The 17,243-nt window shown below is 50.4% G+C and overlaps 1 protein-coding gene across 18 annotated transcripts in view; it reads left to right on the top strand.

Moving 5' to 3' along the window:
• Positions 1–17,243, top strand: part of NFASC (neurofascin) — a 92,161-nt gene that overhangs the window by 44,410 nt on the left and 30,508 nt on the right. For 7 of the 18 annotated variants that reach the window (XM_086765327.1, XM_086765336.1, XM_086765335.1 and 4 more), the window contains 15 exons: positions 4,072–4,183; positions 4,806–4,990; positions 5,373–5,504; positions 5,804–5,947; positions 6,326–6,437; positions 6,536–6,702; positions 7,291–7,438; positions 8,016–8,140; positions 8,990–9,025; positions 9,516–9,617; positions 9,726–9,923; positions 10,915–10,985; positions 11,597–11,819; positions 14,379–14,494; positions 15,738–15,942. In XM_086765327.1, coding sequence (XP_086621453.1) covers positions 4,072–4,183; positions 4,806–4,990; positions 5,373–5,504; positions 5,804–5,947; positions 6,326–6,437; positions 6,536–6,702; positions 7,291–7,438; positions 8,016–8,140; positions 8,990–9,025; positions 9,516–9,617; positions 9,726–9,923; positions 10,915–10,985; positions 11,597–11,819; positions 14,379–14,494; positions 15,738–15,942 — 2,076 coding nt within the window. The remainder of the gene's footprint in view (positions 1–4,071; positions 4,184–4,805; positions 4,991–5,372; positions 5,505–5,803; positions 5,948–6,325; positions 6,438–6,535; positions 6,703–7,290; positions 7,439–8,015; positions 8,141–8,989; positions 9,026–9,515; positions 9,618–9,725; positions 9,924–10,914; positions 10,986–11,596; positions 11,820–14,378; positions 14,495–15,737; positions 15,943–17,243) is intronic. The other 11 variants (XM_086765343.1, XM_086765341.1, XM_086765339.1 and 8 more) reach the window with 4 other exon arrangements.

The raw sequence follows: 17,243 nt of genomic DNA, 5'->3' as shown, positions 1-17,243 counted from the left end.
AATTATGCTTCAGACAAAATGGCATGGCTTCCCAGGGGACGATCGCTGCCCTGAGAATAGATGGGAAGTGTCACGGATGCGATGGGATAATGCGGGCGGAGATGGGCAGCGGCAGGGGTTTGTAAGGGAGCGGGGAGATGGGGCTGTTTGCGGGCGATGCTGAGAGCGCGGGCGCTACCAGGGATGCAAACGCCTCACCAGAGACCACCACAGAGTCTCCAGGCGTTGTCACAGACTGGATTTGCTTTCTGCCCCTCTTGCTGCTTACAGGGACCAGGGTTATGCGGCAGTGGGGCGGGGGACAGCCCTGGCGATGCCCCGTGCTGGTCCCCAGCCGCGTCCCACAGCAAAATCCCGCTCAGCTTCCGAGAGCCAGAGCTTGCTTTGTGCCTTGCACATTTTCTTCTTCCATGGGGACCTTTGGGGACAAGGAGTGCTTTAACCAGCGAAGAGCAGAGAGGGTTGGAGCATGAGAAGAGGAGGACATGCCAGGCAAGGGCGCAGGGTTTGATGTCCCCAGCAAGAGCCCTGCTGTGCCAGCGGGCAGCCTGGGCATCCCTTCCCCGCCGAGGGAAGCGAGGCGGTGGCATCTCACCAGCAACCATGGGTGGGAGGATGCTGAGGATGCTGGAGAGCTGGGGGAGGCTCAGCAGAGGAACCGGCCTCAGAGGAGGCGCTGGTGGTAGCAAACGGGCTGGGCGAGGACTGAAAATATTTGTAATGGCTGTGAAAAGGGATTGCCAGCAGAATGAGCTTCAACGGGAACCGCATGAACTGCGTTACGCCTCAGCAAGAGGCGAGTGGGAAGAGATGCTTCTCACAGGCGCGCAGGGCCAGGGACCAAAGAGAAATCCCGTGGCGAGCTCTCCTGTAAATACACCTCGCACCTCAGCAGCATAAACTGTTTGTATTTCAAAGAGAACGCGTTCACGCGGGCTGGGCACCAGTTCTGCTTTTGCAGCCCGTGCCAGTTCAGGAGGGAAGGTCACCGCGGTGGTCGTGAGCTTCTTGCTTTCCCGCTGCATGTCTTTGTTCAGGGAAAAGGGATGCTCAGTAGTCACTCAGTAAGGAAAATGAGATCTGATCTGCACAGTCTCACAGATTTCTCCAGATTTCTGCTCGTAGGTGCAGAGGACAAACTGCCTGCTCTTTGCACTGTACGGGCCATTTGCATTTAATGGAACATTTTATGGGTCTAGGGGATTCAAATCACCCGCTCACGCCCCTCTGCAAATCTGAGCTCCAAACCAACAATTTAATAGTGAATGAACTGGTAAAAATTTCTTACCCTCAGCCCTTTTTCCCTTTTCGCTAACTCCGTGTTTCTCCTTGGAATGAGTGGCCCGTACTGGCCACTGGAACCAGTTGCAGCAAAGCAAGGAGTCCTAGGGGCAGGGGAGTGGGAAGAGGGACATGGGTCTCCTAAGTGTTTTAGATGTTTGGGAGACCTGGGGCTCTCGGACCCTGCACCTTGGGGTGCTGGTCCCTAGGTGTGGGCTCAGCTCCAGAGCCGGCTGGCAAAGGGCTCTGCGAGTCCCCAGTCGGGGATGGATGTGCCCGAGCTCATCTCGGGGATGTGGGACCTGCTGGCGTGGACGTGGGCCACGAGTGGTTGGTGGGACGCGCGTCTCAAACTGCGCTCGAGGGCCAGGCTGATCCCAGGAGGTGCAACCAAGCCCTTCTCCCCGCGGCTCGTAGCGGGTGCAGTGATTTCCTCACTGCAAAGCGTAATTGCCTAGGCAAACCCTCTGCAATTAGGAAGGATTAATTGAGTATTTTATTAGCAGAAGTGTCTCACCTTTTTTCAAACTGGAAATTAAAGTCTGTTTTGTTCTTTTTTCTTTTCTTTTTTAAAATTTATTTATTTTTATTTTGGCAAACCTGCGGGATGTTTTAAAGCTGGCTGTGCAGGAGGCGAACAGATGGGATGTGTCTGGATGTGCACACTCCTATCATCGCCTTGCGGTAGAAACGCGAGTTGTTGTACAATTTTGTAAATGCCGTCAGGTCAGGGCTGCGGGGAGGGGGGCACCTGGCCGCTCCGGGGTGAGGAGCGGCCGTTTCTGGGACGGCCTGTTCACAGCTGAACGGGTCCAGTTTCACAGAGGCGGGGACAATAGATTGGCAGCAGAGTCTATTTTTGAGTAGAAATAAATAGCCATGGGATTTATTTTTCCAGTTCTGTTCCATCCAAGCAGATGAGTGAGCCCTTGGTATTGGTGTGACAGCTTCCAGCTGTAGCTGCCGCAGGTTCGGAGCTGGAGCGGTACCTCTGCCTGAGAGGGTTTCTGGCCACTCTCCATTAAAAATAGCGAAATATTTATTAATAGTCCTGTATTAAGGCAAAAAGCTTATCAGCTCTGAGTTTGTCATCAGATGTATTAAACAAGTGGATAGGATACTAATTTATCTCCCTTATTTTTAATTTTCATCATTAATATACGGCTCGTAAAATTTGGCTTGCACTGCTGCTTATCTCTTTGAGTTACGCCCTGGGCTCCTGAGCAAACGGGTTCGTTGTGGGAGCGAAGCGTTGGCTAATAAAAGCCAATATTGGCTTAGAAAAGAACATCCCACTCCTAACCCCACAAGAAGAGAGAAGTTCACGAGTCGGAGCAGGGGTACGGGAGATGACGTTAAACCCCTACAGATCCCCGGCATGGGCTGGCTGGTTTTAACCAAAAAAAAAAAAAAAAAGGATCCTTTCCAGAAGCAGGCAAGCAAACGGGAGTGTGTGCCTGCCCAGGGAAGTGGCTCGTCAGGACAGAGTCCAGATTTGCCCGCCCTTGTAATCCATTAATCGAATAATTGACTAACCGGCTGACGAGCGCGCGCGGAGCGCTAACCTGTGCGAACGGTGGGATGCGTGCGTGTGGCCACGCTCCGGCAGACGCAGAGCCGTTTCAAAGGCACGGTTCAACTACTGGATTGGGGTTTTTTTCCTCTTGTGAGCCTGGTCGCAGGCTTTCCCTAAGGCAGGCTGGTGGGAGCTCCACGAACAGCCCCTGCCCCTTCTCCCCAGCCCCTTTCCCCTACCAGAGCTCGGGTGGAGGCTTCCCAAACAGACACGGGCATCCCAAAAGGCCCCGCGGTGCTGGGCACCTCCTGAGCGGCCAAAGAGGAGGGGGCTCTGTCTGCGCCCCACGGTCCCACTCCCACACCCAGCTGGGCTCTCCCCACGGATCGCAGCGGTGTTTGCAGTGATCCCGTGCCACCCCTGGTCATTCCCTCCCCTTTCCTAATCTCATAACCTCTGTCTCTGCTGCTGCTGCTTTCAAGCCCATCTCATCCTGTTTTGTCCTCACTGATCTAGATCTAGTTTAATAGTTCCACTTATTAATGGAATTTATTCCATTAATAATTAATTTCCCCCCCTAGAAAGAGACCTTTGCTGTGTGTACCTGTGGAGAGTTGTCTTCTTCTGTCTTCCCCTGGTTTTCTCCTGTTAAACTTTCCTGTCCGGTCCTGAAATCTGTCATTTTGGTCGCTAAGTTGTTCCTTTCCAAAAGGCACCGTCCTTCCAGGCCCCACAGCTCCCAGTAAGGCTGGGAAACCTGCCTGGTGCTGCTAGAGCCCCAGCCAGCGCCGGGATCCTCCGTATTTCAGAGATCTCTGTGACAAAGTGGCTCAGTTGTCTGAGTAAACCCTTCCTGTGCCCGTTTGTCCGTTATGTCCTTCATTACGTGTTCTGTCCATCAAGTCTCATCCGATTTCAGCCTATTTCTTTGTGCCAGAGGCAGGGATGGGTGCTGCCCCAGCAGGAGCTGGCGGCGTGGGACTTCTTCCCCGGAGCCCAGCTCCCTCTGCCCATCCTCTGCTGCTTCTTTACCTCCCCGCCTGCCAAACATCGTCTCTCTACCCTTTTTTTTTTTACTTTAAAAATTTCCTTGAGCCCTTCTCTGTACTTTCCAGGTACATTGCTGGGTGAGCTCAGTGCCCTAGGCTTGGCCAAGAACTTGACAGCTTCCCCCCAAAACGACCATGCCCTCCCTGTCGCTGCAGCAAAGGAGAGTTTAAAAGCACTTTGGTTTTTTGTTTGTTTTTTTTTTTTCTCTCTCCTGCTGATTTCAGCCCGAGGGATTACGGAAACAACCCCCAGCTTCATGTATCCCTACGGGACCTCCAGCAGTCAGATGGTGCTCAGAGGGGTGGACCTCTTGCTGGAGTGCATTGCGTCAGGAGTGTACGTACCGCTTCCCGGCCGACGGGGTGGGAGAGGGTGGGATCCCGGTGGGATGGCCTGGGACTGAGATGCTGGATCAGCAGTGGAAATACCTCTGGCTAGGAAAAGGGATCGTTCCCTTCCCTTTAACCACGATTAACAATACTCTCATAACCTCTTGAAGGATAAGAGCATGGAGCAAACAGGAGAGCTGAGTTTTGCAGCACTGTTAGAGAAGCAGGTGTCTTCAGATACTTGCTGTCCAAGAATTCCCCACTGATCTGTCCTTATAGCTACTTGCAAATCTCCTGGGTGCTCCTCACCACCCTGTATAAACTGCGGGTGAGGACATTTGTGGTCCATGTGCCTGCAGAAGCATCCTGGGCTCGGGGTGGGACTTTGGCAGCACTCTGCCAGACCAGCCCTCCGCATCCCCACACACGAGACGTGAGATGGACCCAGCTCCTGATCAGCCGGTGATGCTCAGGGTCCTGGTTAGGAGCTGTGGTAGGAAGGAGGGTGGTCCAGTGGTTGGATCCGTCCTTCCTGGGTGCGAGTGGTTCCACGTGCAGGATTATCTCCTGTTTTCTTAGGAGTATTTTTCTTGTCTTGCAAAAGCATTTATCTCCTCCCCTCTCCTTAGACCAGCACCAGACATCATGTGGTACAAGAAAGGCGGAGAGCTCCCAGCAGGCAAAACCAAGCTGGAAAACTTTAACAAGGCTCTTCGTATCTCCAACGTCTCCGAGGAAGACTCCGGGGAGTATTTCTGCTTGGCGTCGAACAAGATGGGCAGCATCCGCCACACGATCTCGGTGAGAGTGAAGGGTACGTCATCTTTACCTTGCCATCTTTTTTACCTTTGCAGACAGGAAGGGATGCTCTGATTTCTGGAAGGGGGAGCGGGGGATGTCTCTGTGCTGTGTCCAGCCATACTGGTTTCTTGTCCAAACCAACCTAAAAGCAGTGTGAGCTGTGGTGTAACTCAGTAGAGCTTTACTGACATAAAAGGTTGCATTTTTGTGCAAAACAGGAGGATTGTGGCCAAAGAGGGTGGGGGGAGGAAGCCTCTCCACTCTCACCGCACCCAAGGAAGCCCACTCAAGAAGATGTTTTCATGTCTTAGTCCAGCAGTGCCCAGGCAGGGAGTGGATTTTGGATGAGATAATACCGCTGTGTTTATAACTGGTGCACTGCTGTATTTTTAAAGCTGCTCCATACTGGCTGGACGAACCCCAAAACCTCATTCTGGCCCCTGGCGAGGATGGCAGACTGGTGTGTCGAGCCAACGGGAACCCCAAGCCTGCGATACAGTGGCTGGTGAACGGGGAGCCTATAGAAGGTGAGTGAGGAACAGCCTGTACCTCCTTTACAAAAAAAAAAACAACAAAAAAAACCTAGCAAAGGGTCTAGTGGCTGGCCGTGGGAGCCAGCGCTGCTGTCGGGGTGCCAGGCATCGCAGCACATCAACCACCTGCTTGGCTGAGACACGGCCAGGTGAACCTTGTCTTTGTAGGCTGGGGAGGTCACCTACCATCATCTGGTTTTATCTGGGCTGAGATGGAAAGATGTGTAATGATATTGAGAGCCTTGTGAATTTTAATTTAGAATTTAAATTAAAGAGCGCTCTCTGTTTTGAAGCTTCTCCCCCCAATCCGAGCCGAGAGGTGGCTGGAGACACCATCGTATTTCGAGATACCCAGATCGGCAGCAGTGCTGTGTACCAATGCAACGCGTCCAACGAGCATGGCTACCTCCTCGCCAACGCCTTTGTCAGCGTCCTGGGTAAGCACGTATGGACGGTGAACACTCTACACTCAAGTTTTCCCTACAGGAGTTCTTTATTCACTTTCCTCTTTGTTGTTGGCGGCTCTGAGGCTAACGCACAAAGGTATGTGACCTCTGCAACTGGGCTTTGGAGTAGAGGTCCACTGCCATGGACCTGTCAAGCCAGGCAAGGGTGAGCAAGTCATGTTGGTGCTCAGACGTAGAAAGGAAGGAGAGATGAGAGGGAATGGAGAAGCTCTACTGGGTCTTGAAAGTGCCAACAAGGAAGAGTGAACAAAAAAGAAGGAAGGGTGGATGAAAAGACTGGGAAGGGAGCAGCAATCTGGAAACTGGTTTCTTTTCTTTCTCAACGGCTGTGATTTTTGCTGTTTGCAGACGTACCTCCACGGATACTGGCCCCCCGCAACCAGCTCATCAAGGTCATTCAAAACAACAGGACCCGGCTCGACTGCCCCTTCTTTGGCTCACCGATCCCCACCCTGAGATGGTAAGAGCTGCAGCGCATCCCCTGCCAGTCCGGAGGGGTGGGAAGGGGAGGTTTCCTGCTCTTTCTTCCCTTACAATAGCACTTTGTGGTGTTGTGAGGTTTAAGAATGGCCAGGGGAACACGCTGGATGGAGGAAACTACAAGGCGCATGAGAACGGGAGCTTGGAGATGAACATGGCTCGGAAGGAGGACCAGGGCATCTACACTTGTGTGGCTACCAACATCCTGGGCAAAGCGGAGGCTCAGGTTCGCCTGGAGGTCAAAGGTAGGGGCACGAAGGGCTCTAGGCCAAAACAGTCTCTTGGGTCTTCTGAAACTTGCAGCAGAAATAATAATTTATGTTAAGGGAGGGTTGGCTGTGCACTCCAGCAGTCTGTCAGCAGGACAGACACTAAGTGATTTGGAGCTGGAATCCAGAAAATAGTAGAGATTCCCTTTTAATGTTGAAAAAAAGCCAAGTCTGTGGGAATACTGAAGCTGTAGAAGGGCTTGGTGTGGATATTGAGCTGTGAGATGCTGTAAGCGTTGCAAAAAGAAATATAAAGTGTACATCAGGGTTAACTGATGGCAACAAAACATTTTCTGAATCAAGTTTCTGCTGGGGTTTTCCCTGTTCAGCAAAACTGATTGCTGACTCGGAAAACCGGGTATTTTTGAAAGTGTCAGCATGAATTAATGGCTTGTTAAGTTAATTTATTCACAAGCACTTGTATCAGAGATAGTTCACTCTAGTAAGCTTGACAAACACTTGATGTGCAGGCTTGTCTTTTCCAAGTCACATCGCTCGTCGTTGAGTTCCTGAGCTGAAACCCGGCGGTGTGGTGCCTAACGCTTTCCCTCTGACTTTGCGCAGACCCAACCAGGATTGTGAGAGGACCAGAAGATCAGGTGGTGAAGAGGGGCTCTATGCCTCGCCTCCACTGCCGCGTAAAGCACGACCCGACGCTGAAACTCACGGTCACCTGGCTGAAGGATGACGCACCCCTGTACATTGGGAACAGGTCTGTCTTTAACAGTTTCAGGGGTCTTCTCTCCCAGGATTGTCAAACATTTTCCAGAACATTTCAGGAGTCACCAGGGATAATATGGATAAATGAGTTCCCATCTAGGCAACAAGCTCCTTCCACGAGACACTGCCTAGCAATTAAAACTGACTTATCAGGAAATCAAGACTTTGACTATAGGTTGGTTTTTTTTAACAGATATTTTAGGATATCTTGATAAAAAGGGTGGGTTAATAACAAGCTACTTCAAAATGAATGTTTATCTGCCGTGAGCGGTACAGCTGTAATTTCCTTTCCACAGCTGACTCCCTTCTCGTGAAGTGAGATCTGATCACGGGACACGAGCCAGTCAGCAGTCAGACTATTTTCCTAAAAGTGTAATTATTCCAGATACATACCAGAGCAGATTCACTGATTCCTTAGGAAATGAGGTTTCCCAGAAGAACTCAATGCATCCTTAGCTGATAAAACCTTGGGCTTTTTTGTGTATTTTATCGGAGAACAGTTAGACCTCAGTCCTGCTGCCTGATGTGCTTAGGCGCAGTTGTGTGATTATCGTTCTCATCCCTTTAAGGATGAAGAAAGAAGATGATGGCCTGACAATCTATGGTGTGGCTGAAAAGGACCAAGGGGATTACACCTGCGTAGCTAGCACGGAGCTGGACAAGGACTCGGCCAAAGCGTACCTCACCGTACTGGGTAAAGCCGTCCTCCCAGCGTGCTGACACAGAGCCAAGTGCTTTGTTTGTAATAAAACTGACTTCAAGGTCAGGCTGAAAGGGTGATCTGTGACCACAGAACCATCCGTGAAACAGAGGTGCTCAGGGAGATGCTGGCAGAGCAGTTGTTCCCTTGCTGCGGGACTCAGCAAGGACGTGCTGCCTCATCTCAGACTCAGACAATGGCATTGAATTTGAGTCGAAGGAAACTGGCATTTGAGACCAAAAAAAAAAAAAAAAAAAAAAGGAGTTATTACATACAGCTAAAAATATCCAAATGTGGCTGTTGAAGCTTTGTGAGAACAGTCCTAAATGTGCAAGTGAATTTAACTGAATGTCAGGCTGCTGAGCAACACGGGAAACGGGGTGAGGGCTCCTCGCCTTGTAGGTCTCATTTTGGAGACCGTCACTCCTATGGGAGTGACAATCCTAAACCCATTCCCCACCCCATTTATGTACGCTGCCAGATCTACTCACAAAACACAGGTCTATCAATCCCTGCCCTTGCAGATCTTGCAATATGGATCCCATATCCCTAATAATTTGACTGGGCTTGATTTATTTCCCATCCTTTTCCCCTAATAGCTAATTAACTCTGTGGCAGGCTGGAATTTCCCCTTTGCCGTGTGCTAGAAAGATAAGTAAAGGTGTGCAGAGCACGCCTGGAGGTCTCTGGGGTAGGAGGTACCTAGTCTGGTCCCCAGGCAGGATCAGGCCCTTCCGAAATCTGTAACTGTGTCTGTAACTTTATATTTACCAGGTGCTCCTTTGGCCACCCAAGCTTAATGACTAAACTAACACCGTTAACAACCAATGTCTTACCTTGCAGCCATTCCTGCTAACCGTTTGAGAGACTTACCTAAAGGTAATCATCACTAATTCACCGGGTTTATTTTATTTTGTAAATTGATTTTTGTTTTGCCTTGCCAATAACCCCAACAGAAAATCTAGGTCTAGTGGTTGAAAAAGCTGGGAGCTGATGCTTCCAGGTCCTGTCCATGTTGTCCTTGAACACCCATCCAGATGGCTGTGGGTGGAAAGGTCCCTTGCCGCATCATTTCGTGTCCCACAGTGCCAGTTCTTGAGAGCTTCCACCACCAGATAACATCAGTTGTACGCGGAGCAGGCAGGGTTTCAAGGCAGGGCACAACCAGTACCTGAGCACGTTTGTATTTTTAAAATTGCATTAGTCCACCAAGAGCTGCAGAATGTGAATCGTCCCACAGAGCACGTGTCCTCCCATGGGTCTGGACTAAGATGGCCAGGGCTTCCCCTCCCGGGAGAAGGGATGGGAAATGGGACTCCCAGCTCCTGGGAAAATCCCAACCTAAATTGTCTCGTTACTTGGCTGACAGAACGACCCGACCGGCCCCGTGACTTGGAGCTGACAGACCTGGCTGAGAGGAGCGTGCGGCTGACGTGGATTCCCGGCGATGACAACAACAGCCCCATCACAGGTCAGCTGCCGGGCCCTCTGCCCCATATCCCTCCCGCTTTCTTCTGCACCACGCAGGGAAAACCTTCCTTGTGAGCCATTAATCCCACCTCTCCATCTTTTCCCCCAGACTACATTGTCCAGTTTGAGGAGGACCGGTTCCAACCTGGCATGTGGCACAACCACTCCAGGTATCCCGGGAGCGTCAACTCGGCCATCCTGAGCCTCTCACCTTACGTCAACTACCAGTTTCGGGTGATTGCGGTGAATGACGTGGGCAGCAGCTTGCCCAGCGTGCCCTCCGAACGCTACCAGACCAACGGGGCACGTAAGTACCTGTCCACCCGGTCCCTCTTGCCACAATGACTTGATGTTCTTAGCATCTGGCCACCACTCTCCGTGTACTCTTCCCTCATGGTGTATGATCACAGCTCCTGTAACAGAAACAGATTTACACAGGTGAGGGAATGAGCTGCTCATGCAGGCGCTGGGGTATAATTTTATATATCACATCCTCAAACCTGTGACTGATATTCTGCAGAGCAGCAAAAAGCAAAGGGGAGGATTTATGCAAAGCATTCCAGCAGAATCTGTTGAAGGAAAGCCCGGTTTCACCTTACAGAGAAACTTTGTAAAGAAAGTCATTCATCCTTTCTGACCACAGGAAGCTCAGGAGTCTCTTGGAAAATTAGACTCAAGTGTAAACTGGCCACAAGCAAAAGGCATTTTGTTCCAAAATTGCGAATTCATTGTCCGCTGCTAGGGCTGGCCAGGAGCCTGGATCGGTGCAGGAGTAAAGTGTGCTCCAGTCCACGACCAAGACTCGGGTCTTCAATTTGTGTGCCCGGTGCTTTGTACATTGTAGAATACTTGGGACAATTAATATGGGGAGTTCACAGGAAGCTCAGCAGTTTTGCTGCATTTCTTAATTTAACCATTGCAGAGCTGCTTCTGCAACATCTACTGGCATCTAGTGTTGGCTTTGGACATTACTCTTCTTGGTTCAGATTTCAAAAGTGTCAGACTTGGCTCCTGGGGTTGCTTCACAATGGCTGTCTTTCAAAGATTTAGGACATTTTAGAAAAAAAAAAAAAAAAAAGACGCTCCTAAATAAATGGCCTGGTTTTCGAGAGTGCTGAGAGTCTCATGTTCCATTAACCTGAATGGGAACTTCTGGAAAAATCAGGCCATTAACTTCTGTCTTGGAAGTGCTTTTGGCTTGCGAAGTAAAGGGTTTTTAACCACTCAAATGGTCATTTTTCAAAATTATATACTATTATACACTACTTTTTTTTTTTTTTTTCCAATGTGAATTTCAGGTCCTGAAATTAACCCAACAGGAGTTCAAGGTGCAGGAACCCAAAAAAACAACATGGAGATAACTTGGACGGTGAGTTTTTCTTTGATGCTGGACACCCACCCAGCATCTTACCAGTACAGTCACAGATACTAAGGTATGGAGAACTCAGCACATCCAGCACGTGCGATGTACCACACAGCGTGCCGTAACCTTAATGACCGCAAAGGAAATAAAAAGCAGAAGATGCATCGACAAGAGAAGCCATTAGTGCTTAGAAGCTGGTTTGTGATAAAAACCAATAATTTGCAACTACGCAAGCCAAAGACACTAGATCAGAGAGAGAAGTTAGGGAGGATGCTCAGTCTGGTTCCCTAAGCAGGGCTCACAGACCAGCTCTTGCTTTTCTTCGTGCACCAGCAGGTGTCATCCACAACCAAGCCAGCATCTGTCGGGAGGAAATAAATTGCAGTGGGAATATGGACTGGGATAGAAGGATAGGGTTCTTGGTCCTGCCTTGGGTCTGGAGGGCAAAGACTAGTGATGTCTTTCTCTGGGAACAAAAATGTTGACCTCCTTTGAGATTTGCTGATGGAGCATGAAATAAGAACCACTGCTGAATGGAACTTTTTGGCGCTCCATGGCAGAGAAATACAGTTGCTCTTTCTCCCTCTCACTTTCTTTTTCTGTTTTGCTCCGTTAAGCCTCTGAATGCAACTCAAGCTTATGGGCCCAACCTCAGGTACATCGTGAGATGGAGGCGAAGGGACCCCCGAGGGAGCTGGTACAACGAGACGGTGAAGACACCACGGCATGTCGTCTGGAACACGCCCATCTACGTCCCCTACGAGATCAAAGTGCAGGCAGAGAACGACTTTGGTAGAGCGCCGGAGCCTGACACCGTCATCGGCTATTCTGGGGAAGATTGTGAGTATTTTCTCAGCCAGGGATCGTAAGTGTTTCGGAAGGGCCGGGTCCCACCCGAGGTCAGTGGGTTGGCACTTGGCCCCAGGACGTGTTCATAGCACTGCTTAATTTGGCACAAAAATCCAGTTTGAGGCACTGGAAGAAAGAGGCTTGGCCGTGTTCTGGGCTTTGCCTGCGTGATCCAAGCCACTCAGCCTCTCCCTTGCTCTCTGTAAGACCCAGATAAGACTTTGATTGTGGAAGACCCTAAGATTTCATTTAAGATGAGCTCTGGCTGTACTCCAATAAACCACATTCAATTTTTGCCCTCGACATCTGTAGAGCACCGGGTTCATCTCGGATGAGCGGTGCTATGAATGGCCAAAAGGCTGGTGGTTCCTCCCGGGCTGGATTCTTGTGCCTCTCTGATAAGGTCCCAGCTTGGGCTCCTGTTTACAACACACCATTGGCTCAGCTTATCTTTCTTTAAAACTCTCCACCTGGTCATGTAGAATGGTGGCCAGCTTGTTTAACTCTCTTTCCACCTTCATTCTGGGCTACTGGCATCACCTTCTGTGCCTGTAGCATCCAAGACTGAACTACAATTATCCTTACCGTGTTAGGATAGTGTGGTTTGCTGCCAACAGCTTTATTTTCAAAGAAATATATATGAGTTCCTGGCACTGCGTCATCAGTGGGGGTCCCTGGCTGTGATTTTTTAGGATTACCGAGAAGTAAGGCGGAGAAGGCAGCTAACACCCATGACTCCAGGCTTGAAGTCAAGGGGACACAAACAGGAGGAGGAGACGGGGCAATGGGGAGGAAAACAGGCACCAAGCGGTGGGAGTCAGGGTAAGAGCAGAGCACTGGAAGCAAAGGGGGACGAAGCTGAGAGGCTGTCACTGGGAAAAAACTCCACAAGCACCCGGCTGCACCATCGTCTCTGTATTACCTGTCTGCGCGCTACCAGTTGGGTTGGTTTAGTTTTGGGGTTTTTTTGTAGTTTCAATTGAAAACTTGTGCAATCGTTTTGAGTTTTGGGAGGATCTGAACAAGCCTGCACAGGTGTGCTTTACATAGAGGTAAAATAGAGAGACCAGAGCTTCCGTATCGCAACCCAGGCACAAATGTGTTCCTGCGCAACATCCCGAGGGGTGGGAAAAGTTAAAAAAAAAACCCAAAACAAACTAAAAGCCCTAATTCCCCTCCCCGTCATGTCTAAATTGCTTCAAAGATAACTGCAGATTTCTACAGACAAGCAAAGGGAGGTAAAAACCCCAACTGGACCAACAGCAGGTCCTGGCCAAATTCAGATGACAGGACATAGAAATAATGGGGAGTTTTGTGACTCTTGGCTCTAACTGTGGCAGCGGAGAGGGGCTGGATTTGTCGCCAGCAGTCACGCTGCACTGCCCTTCACTGGGAGTGGGAGGTGAGCCAGACCCCCTCCTCGCTAACGTGGTCTCTCGCAGCAGCGTGTTGTGGTTCGACCCTGGTCACCACGCAGTTGATTGCTCACCCTTGCCCTCCCCAGTGGGATGGGGAAGAGAAATTGGGAAGAAAGGAAAACTTGAGGGTTGAGATGAAGACAGAGTACTAGAATAGCAAAGGAAAATGACACTAATAACAAAATATAAGGATACTAAAATAGACTAAATGAACAATGCATGGTTTCTCATCACCCGATGTCCCAATGACTGAAACAGCCTGTCCCGAGTTGTGATCACGGAAACGAAACCGAGCAGCAAGCAGAGAAGTGAGAAGAAGCCAGCAAGGGAGAGATCCATGTCCCCCCGCCGCGAGGCAACCCCTGCTTAGATACTGAGTACGACGTTTATGGCACGGAATGCTCTCTTTGGCCGGTTTGGGTCAATTATTCTGGCTGTTTCCCTCCCAGCTTCCCACACATCAGGAAGACCTGGGAAGCCAGACAGTGTCCTTGGTCTCATTAGCAACAACTCATAACATCAGGGCGTTTATCAACATTCTTCACCTACAAAATCCAAAACACACCGGCTACTGAGAGGAACATTAACTCCATCCCTGCCAAAACAGGGACACCTGGCTATTAACTGGATCACGAATATTGTCATGATGGCTGGCTGAATGAAATATGAGGATTTTTTTCCCCCTTTCTTGTGGAAGTAATACTTGAAAAAACAATAGCCAGCTTTTTAAGCATGCACGTATCAGGGAGGAAGTGAGGGGGACACAGGTAAGTGATGCTGTGCTGTGTGTTTTCAGGGTCGCAGGGTCTGCTCACCCCAAATGAGGGCAGCCAGGAAGCCGAGAGTTGGCCTGTTGCTCCTGTTTTATGTTCTCAAGTTTGGAAAATCCTCAGAAATTGAATTTAAGGAGGGAGAAAAGGAGGTGATTATCCCCACGATAACGCTGCCGGCAGCCAGGGCTGGCCGAGGTGCCAGCATACGGCACAGCCGGCGCGTGGGGCCACTGCTCCCCTCACGATGCTGCAAGGGGAAAACCATGGTGGGGGGCAAGAGGGGTGTCCATCCGTCTGTCTGACCTCCGGGGTACCGCTGGGTACCTAACACGCACTCTGCTTTATCCCTGACCGCTCAGATCCCAAGGCGGCGCCTACGGATGTTAGGATAAGAATCTTAAACAGCACTGCCATTGCCCTGACCTGGACCCGCGTGCACCTGGACACCATCCAGGGTCAGCTCAAGGAGTACAGAGTGAGCAAACCCCCGTCTCTTCGGCACTATTAACACAGCTAACCTTCTCACGAGCCCAGGCGGCCCCGGCGAGGGAACCGCCTGCGATGGGGATGACAGAAAATGCTCCTCCGGCCATCAGGGCCCTGTGGCCACCTCTGGGTGCAGACCCCGGGGGCCGAGCTCTGGAACAGCACCAGGAGCAAAGGGCTTTGGTTTGCTCATGCTGGTGCCTGGACGGGGCTGGGGACATCTCCCAGGGCTCGGTGATGGGCTGGCCCGTCCCAGTGCCTGCCCACAGGACCTGGAGCGAGCAGACTGAGCACGTGGGGCTGTCCGTGGGCTCGGGGGGGGTCCTGCCCATGCAGCGAGGGGTTTCCTGGCTGTAGGGCTGCCCAGATCCCTGGGCTGGCTGGCTCTGGGGTGAATCACCTCGGATAGGTACAAACAGGCCAGTTTTTGTGTCATCCCCAGAGTACTTACATCGTTTTTTAATGAACACCAACCCTCGCAAAGCCTAAACCCAGCGGTTCATACTAACTGGCAACTAAAGGCAGCATGGATCCTCTTTAGTTACTGCTCAGGTAGAAGAACAGCGTTTATGTACAGACAGACCCTGTTCAAAGCAAGCAAAAGTCTGGACAGAGCCCCTTCTATCGGCGTTTACGACGTTACCAAAAGCGCGTGTCCTGCAAACAGCTATAACATTTCAAATCCGATAATCCCCTGGGCATAAAGAAAGCTCCTGGGGTGCTGCTTTCAGGTTTTTTTCTGCCTCTGCTCTGTCATTCCGGTCTGTTTTCTGAATGAATCTTATTTCTGCATGAAATAAGATTTGCAGCCGGGGCTTCGAATGGGAGCCTTGCCGAGCTCAGCCTCTCCTTTGTGCTGGGACGCATCCCACCTTTCCCAGTACGCCGCTGCGGTACTCATCTGGGTGGAAAGGGCGAGTCACTCAGTGCCTAGTGCTTGGGAGCCAGAAACCAGCTCTTTGTAGACTGAGCTTAGTGGGGTTTGTTTTTTTTTTTTTTGCTCTGTGACCTTTGGGAAGCTCATAACCCCACGCTCAGCCTCTTCCTCGGGTAACATCACTGACCTGCTTCGCCGCAGGGACGCGGCACTTCATGAATTGCTCTAAAAGGCTCCTGCAGCGGAGAGCTGCTCTTTGAAGAGGGGAAATTTTGCTGTGCTTTGTTAATGAAAAAAAACAAAACAGTTGCACTTAAATGGGAAAAGCTTCACTTGCCATGCATGTTTCTTGAAGGCCTATTTCTGGAGAGACAGTAGTTTGCTGAAGAACCTGTGGGTCTCCAAAAAACGGCAGTATGTGAGTTTTCCTGGAGACCGAAACCGGGGCATAGTGTCCCGGCTGTTTCCTTACAGCAACTACAAGCTTGAGATGGTTGTAACCAACGGGAGAGGAGATGGGCCGCGCAGTGAAGTTAAGGAGTTCCCCACACCTGAAGGAGGTACGTTCCCGGGGGGGTTGTGCAGGGACCCGGCCCTGGGGTGCGCGCTGGGAGAGGTTTGGGTGGTTTGGCTCTGCGGAGCAGACCAGGAGCCGCAGCACGATGCTGCTGGGGAGATGCGCGAGGGATAATTTTTAGCTGAGCCTTAGCAGCATCTTCTGGGCAGCATCACTGTCACGCGGCAGTGTGCCTTCGTCACCGCGCGGCAGGTAACATCTCTGCAGGTACACCTAAGTCACATCAACCTAAGAAAGAAAAAAAAAAAAAAAATCCCCTTCAGGTGCTTTGAACACATCAGCAAGTAGCTCTTTTAGGCTAAACAAGAGAAATGTTGGCAAAACCTCTTCAGAAGCACAGCGCCGTGCCCTTGATTTGCTGCCTGACCTGCAAATGTCACCGCGCCTACCCGTGCCGCGGGTCGCTGAAATGAGAGTGAATAGATTCATCTTGCTCAGGAAAAGGCAGGAAAGTCTCTGCACGACCCAAGTACTTTTGTTCTGAAAGGATGTCACTAATACCCCGTCAGGCTTTTCAGGCAAGAGCGCCTCGTTCTTCTGTTTAAAGAGCTCGCGTCAAGGATGAACTGGAGATTTTAATTTTCTTGCTGTCACGGGAGCTATTTATAGACAGACCAATAACTTTCTGTTGGAGCTGCACTTTCAGTGGCTGGCAATGAATCTCCCTGTAGCACAGATGTTTTTGGCACGATGTGTTACAAAAACGCAAGAGGAGAAAATGGTAGAGGCTGGAAATGAATCCTGTCTCAAGCAACACAAAATGCGATGGGGCCTTCCTCTTCCTCTTCATCCTATTCCTGCTGTACCACAACAGCATCTCTCCGTCCTGGCTCTTTCTTCCTCAACGTTTTCTTGGGTGCTGTCACCATTTTCTAAGGATTTTCAATTGACCAGCCACAATCAAGCTCGTTTAAGAAGGACGGACTCCGTTCTAGTCAGACAGTTTTGCAGATTTTGCCTGAGCTGCTTGCCCAGGTGCCAGAGGCACGGAGCGTTCGGGGTCGGTGTAGGCACGTGTGGGTGGCATTGATGGGAACAATTATAGCAATTATACTATTGTCGTAAGTAAATTGCTGATTTTTTTTTTCCTACACCACTGAGCAATTTCATGGACTATATATTGATGTTTAGGAGATGATTGAATGATATTCTGTAATCTGTTCAGTAAATCACTAATCTCTCAGATCAGAGAGCCAGGTTCCTTCCCCAGTTAAGACACCACAATTATGAGTAAACTAGGAGAATAATTTGATTCAGGAATGAAGGATGCTTTCCTTCTTTTAC

Source organism: Chlamydotis macqueenii, chromosome 23 (genome assembly GCF_036417535.1).
Source record: "Chlamydotis macqueenii isolate bChlMac1 chromosome 23, bChlMac1.mat, whole genome shotgun sequence".
Lineage (NCBI taxonomy): Eukaryota > Metazoa > Chordata > Aves > Otidiformes > Otididae > Chlamydotis > Chlamydotis macqueenii.
This window is presented reverse-complemented; position numbering and strand designations above follow the sequence as displayed.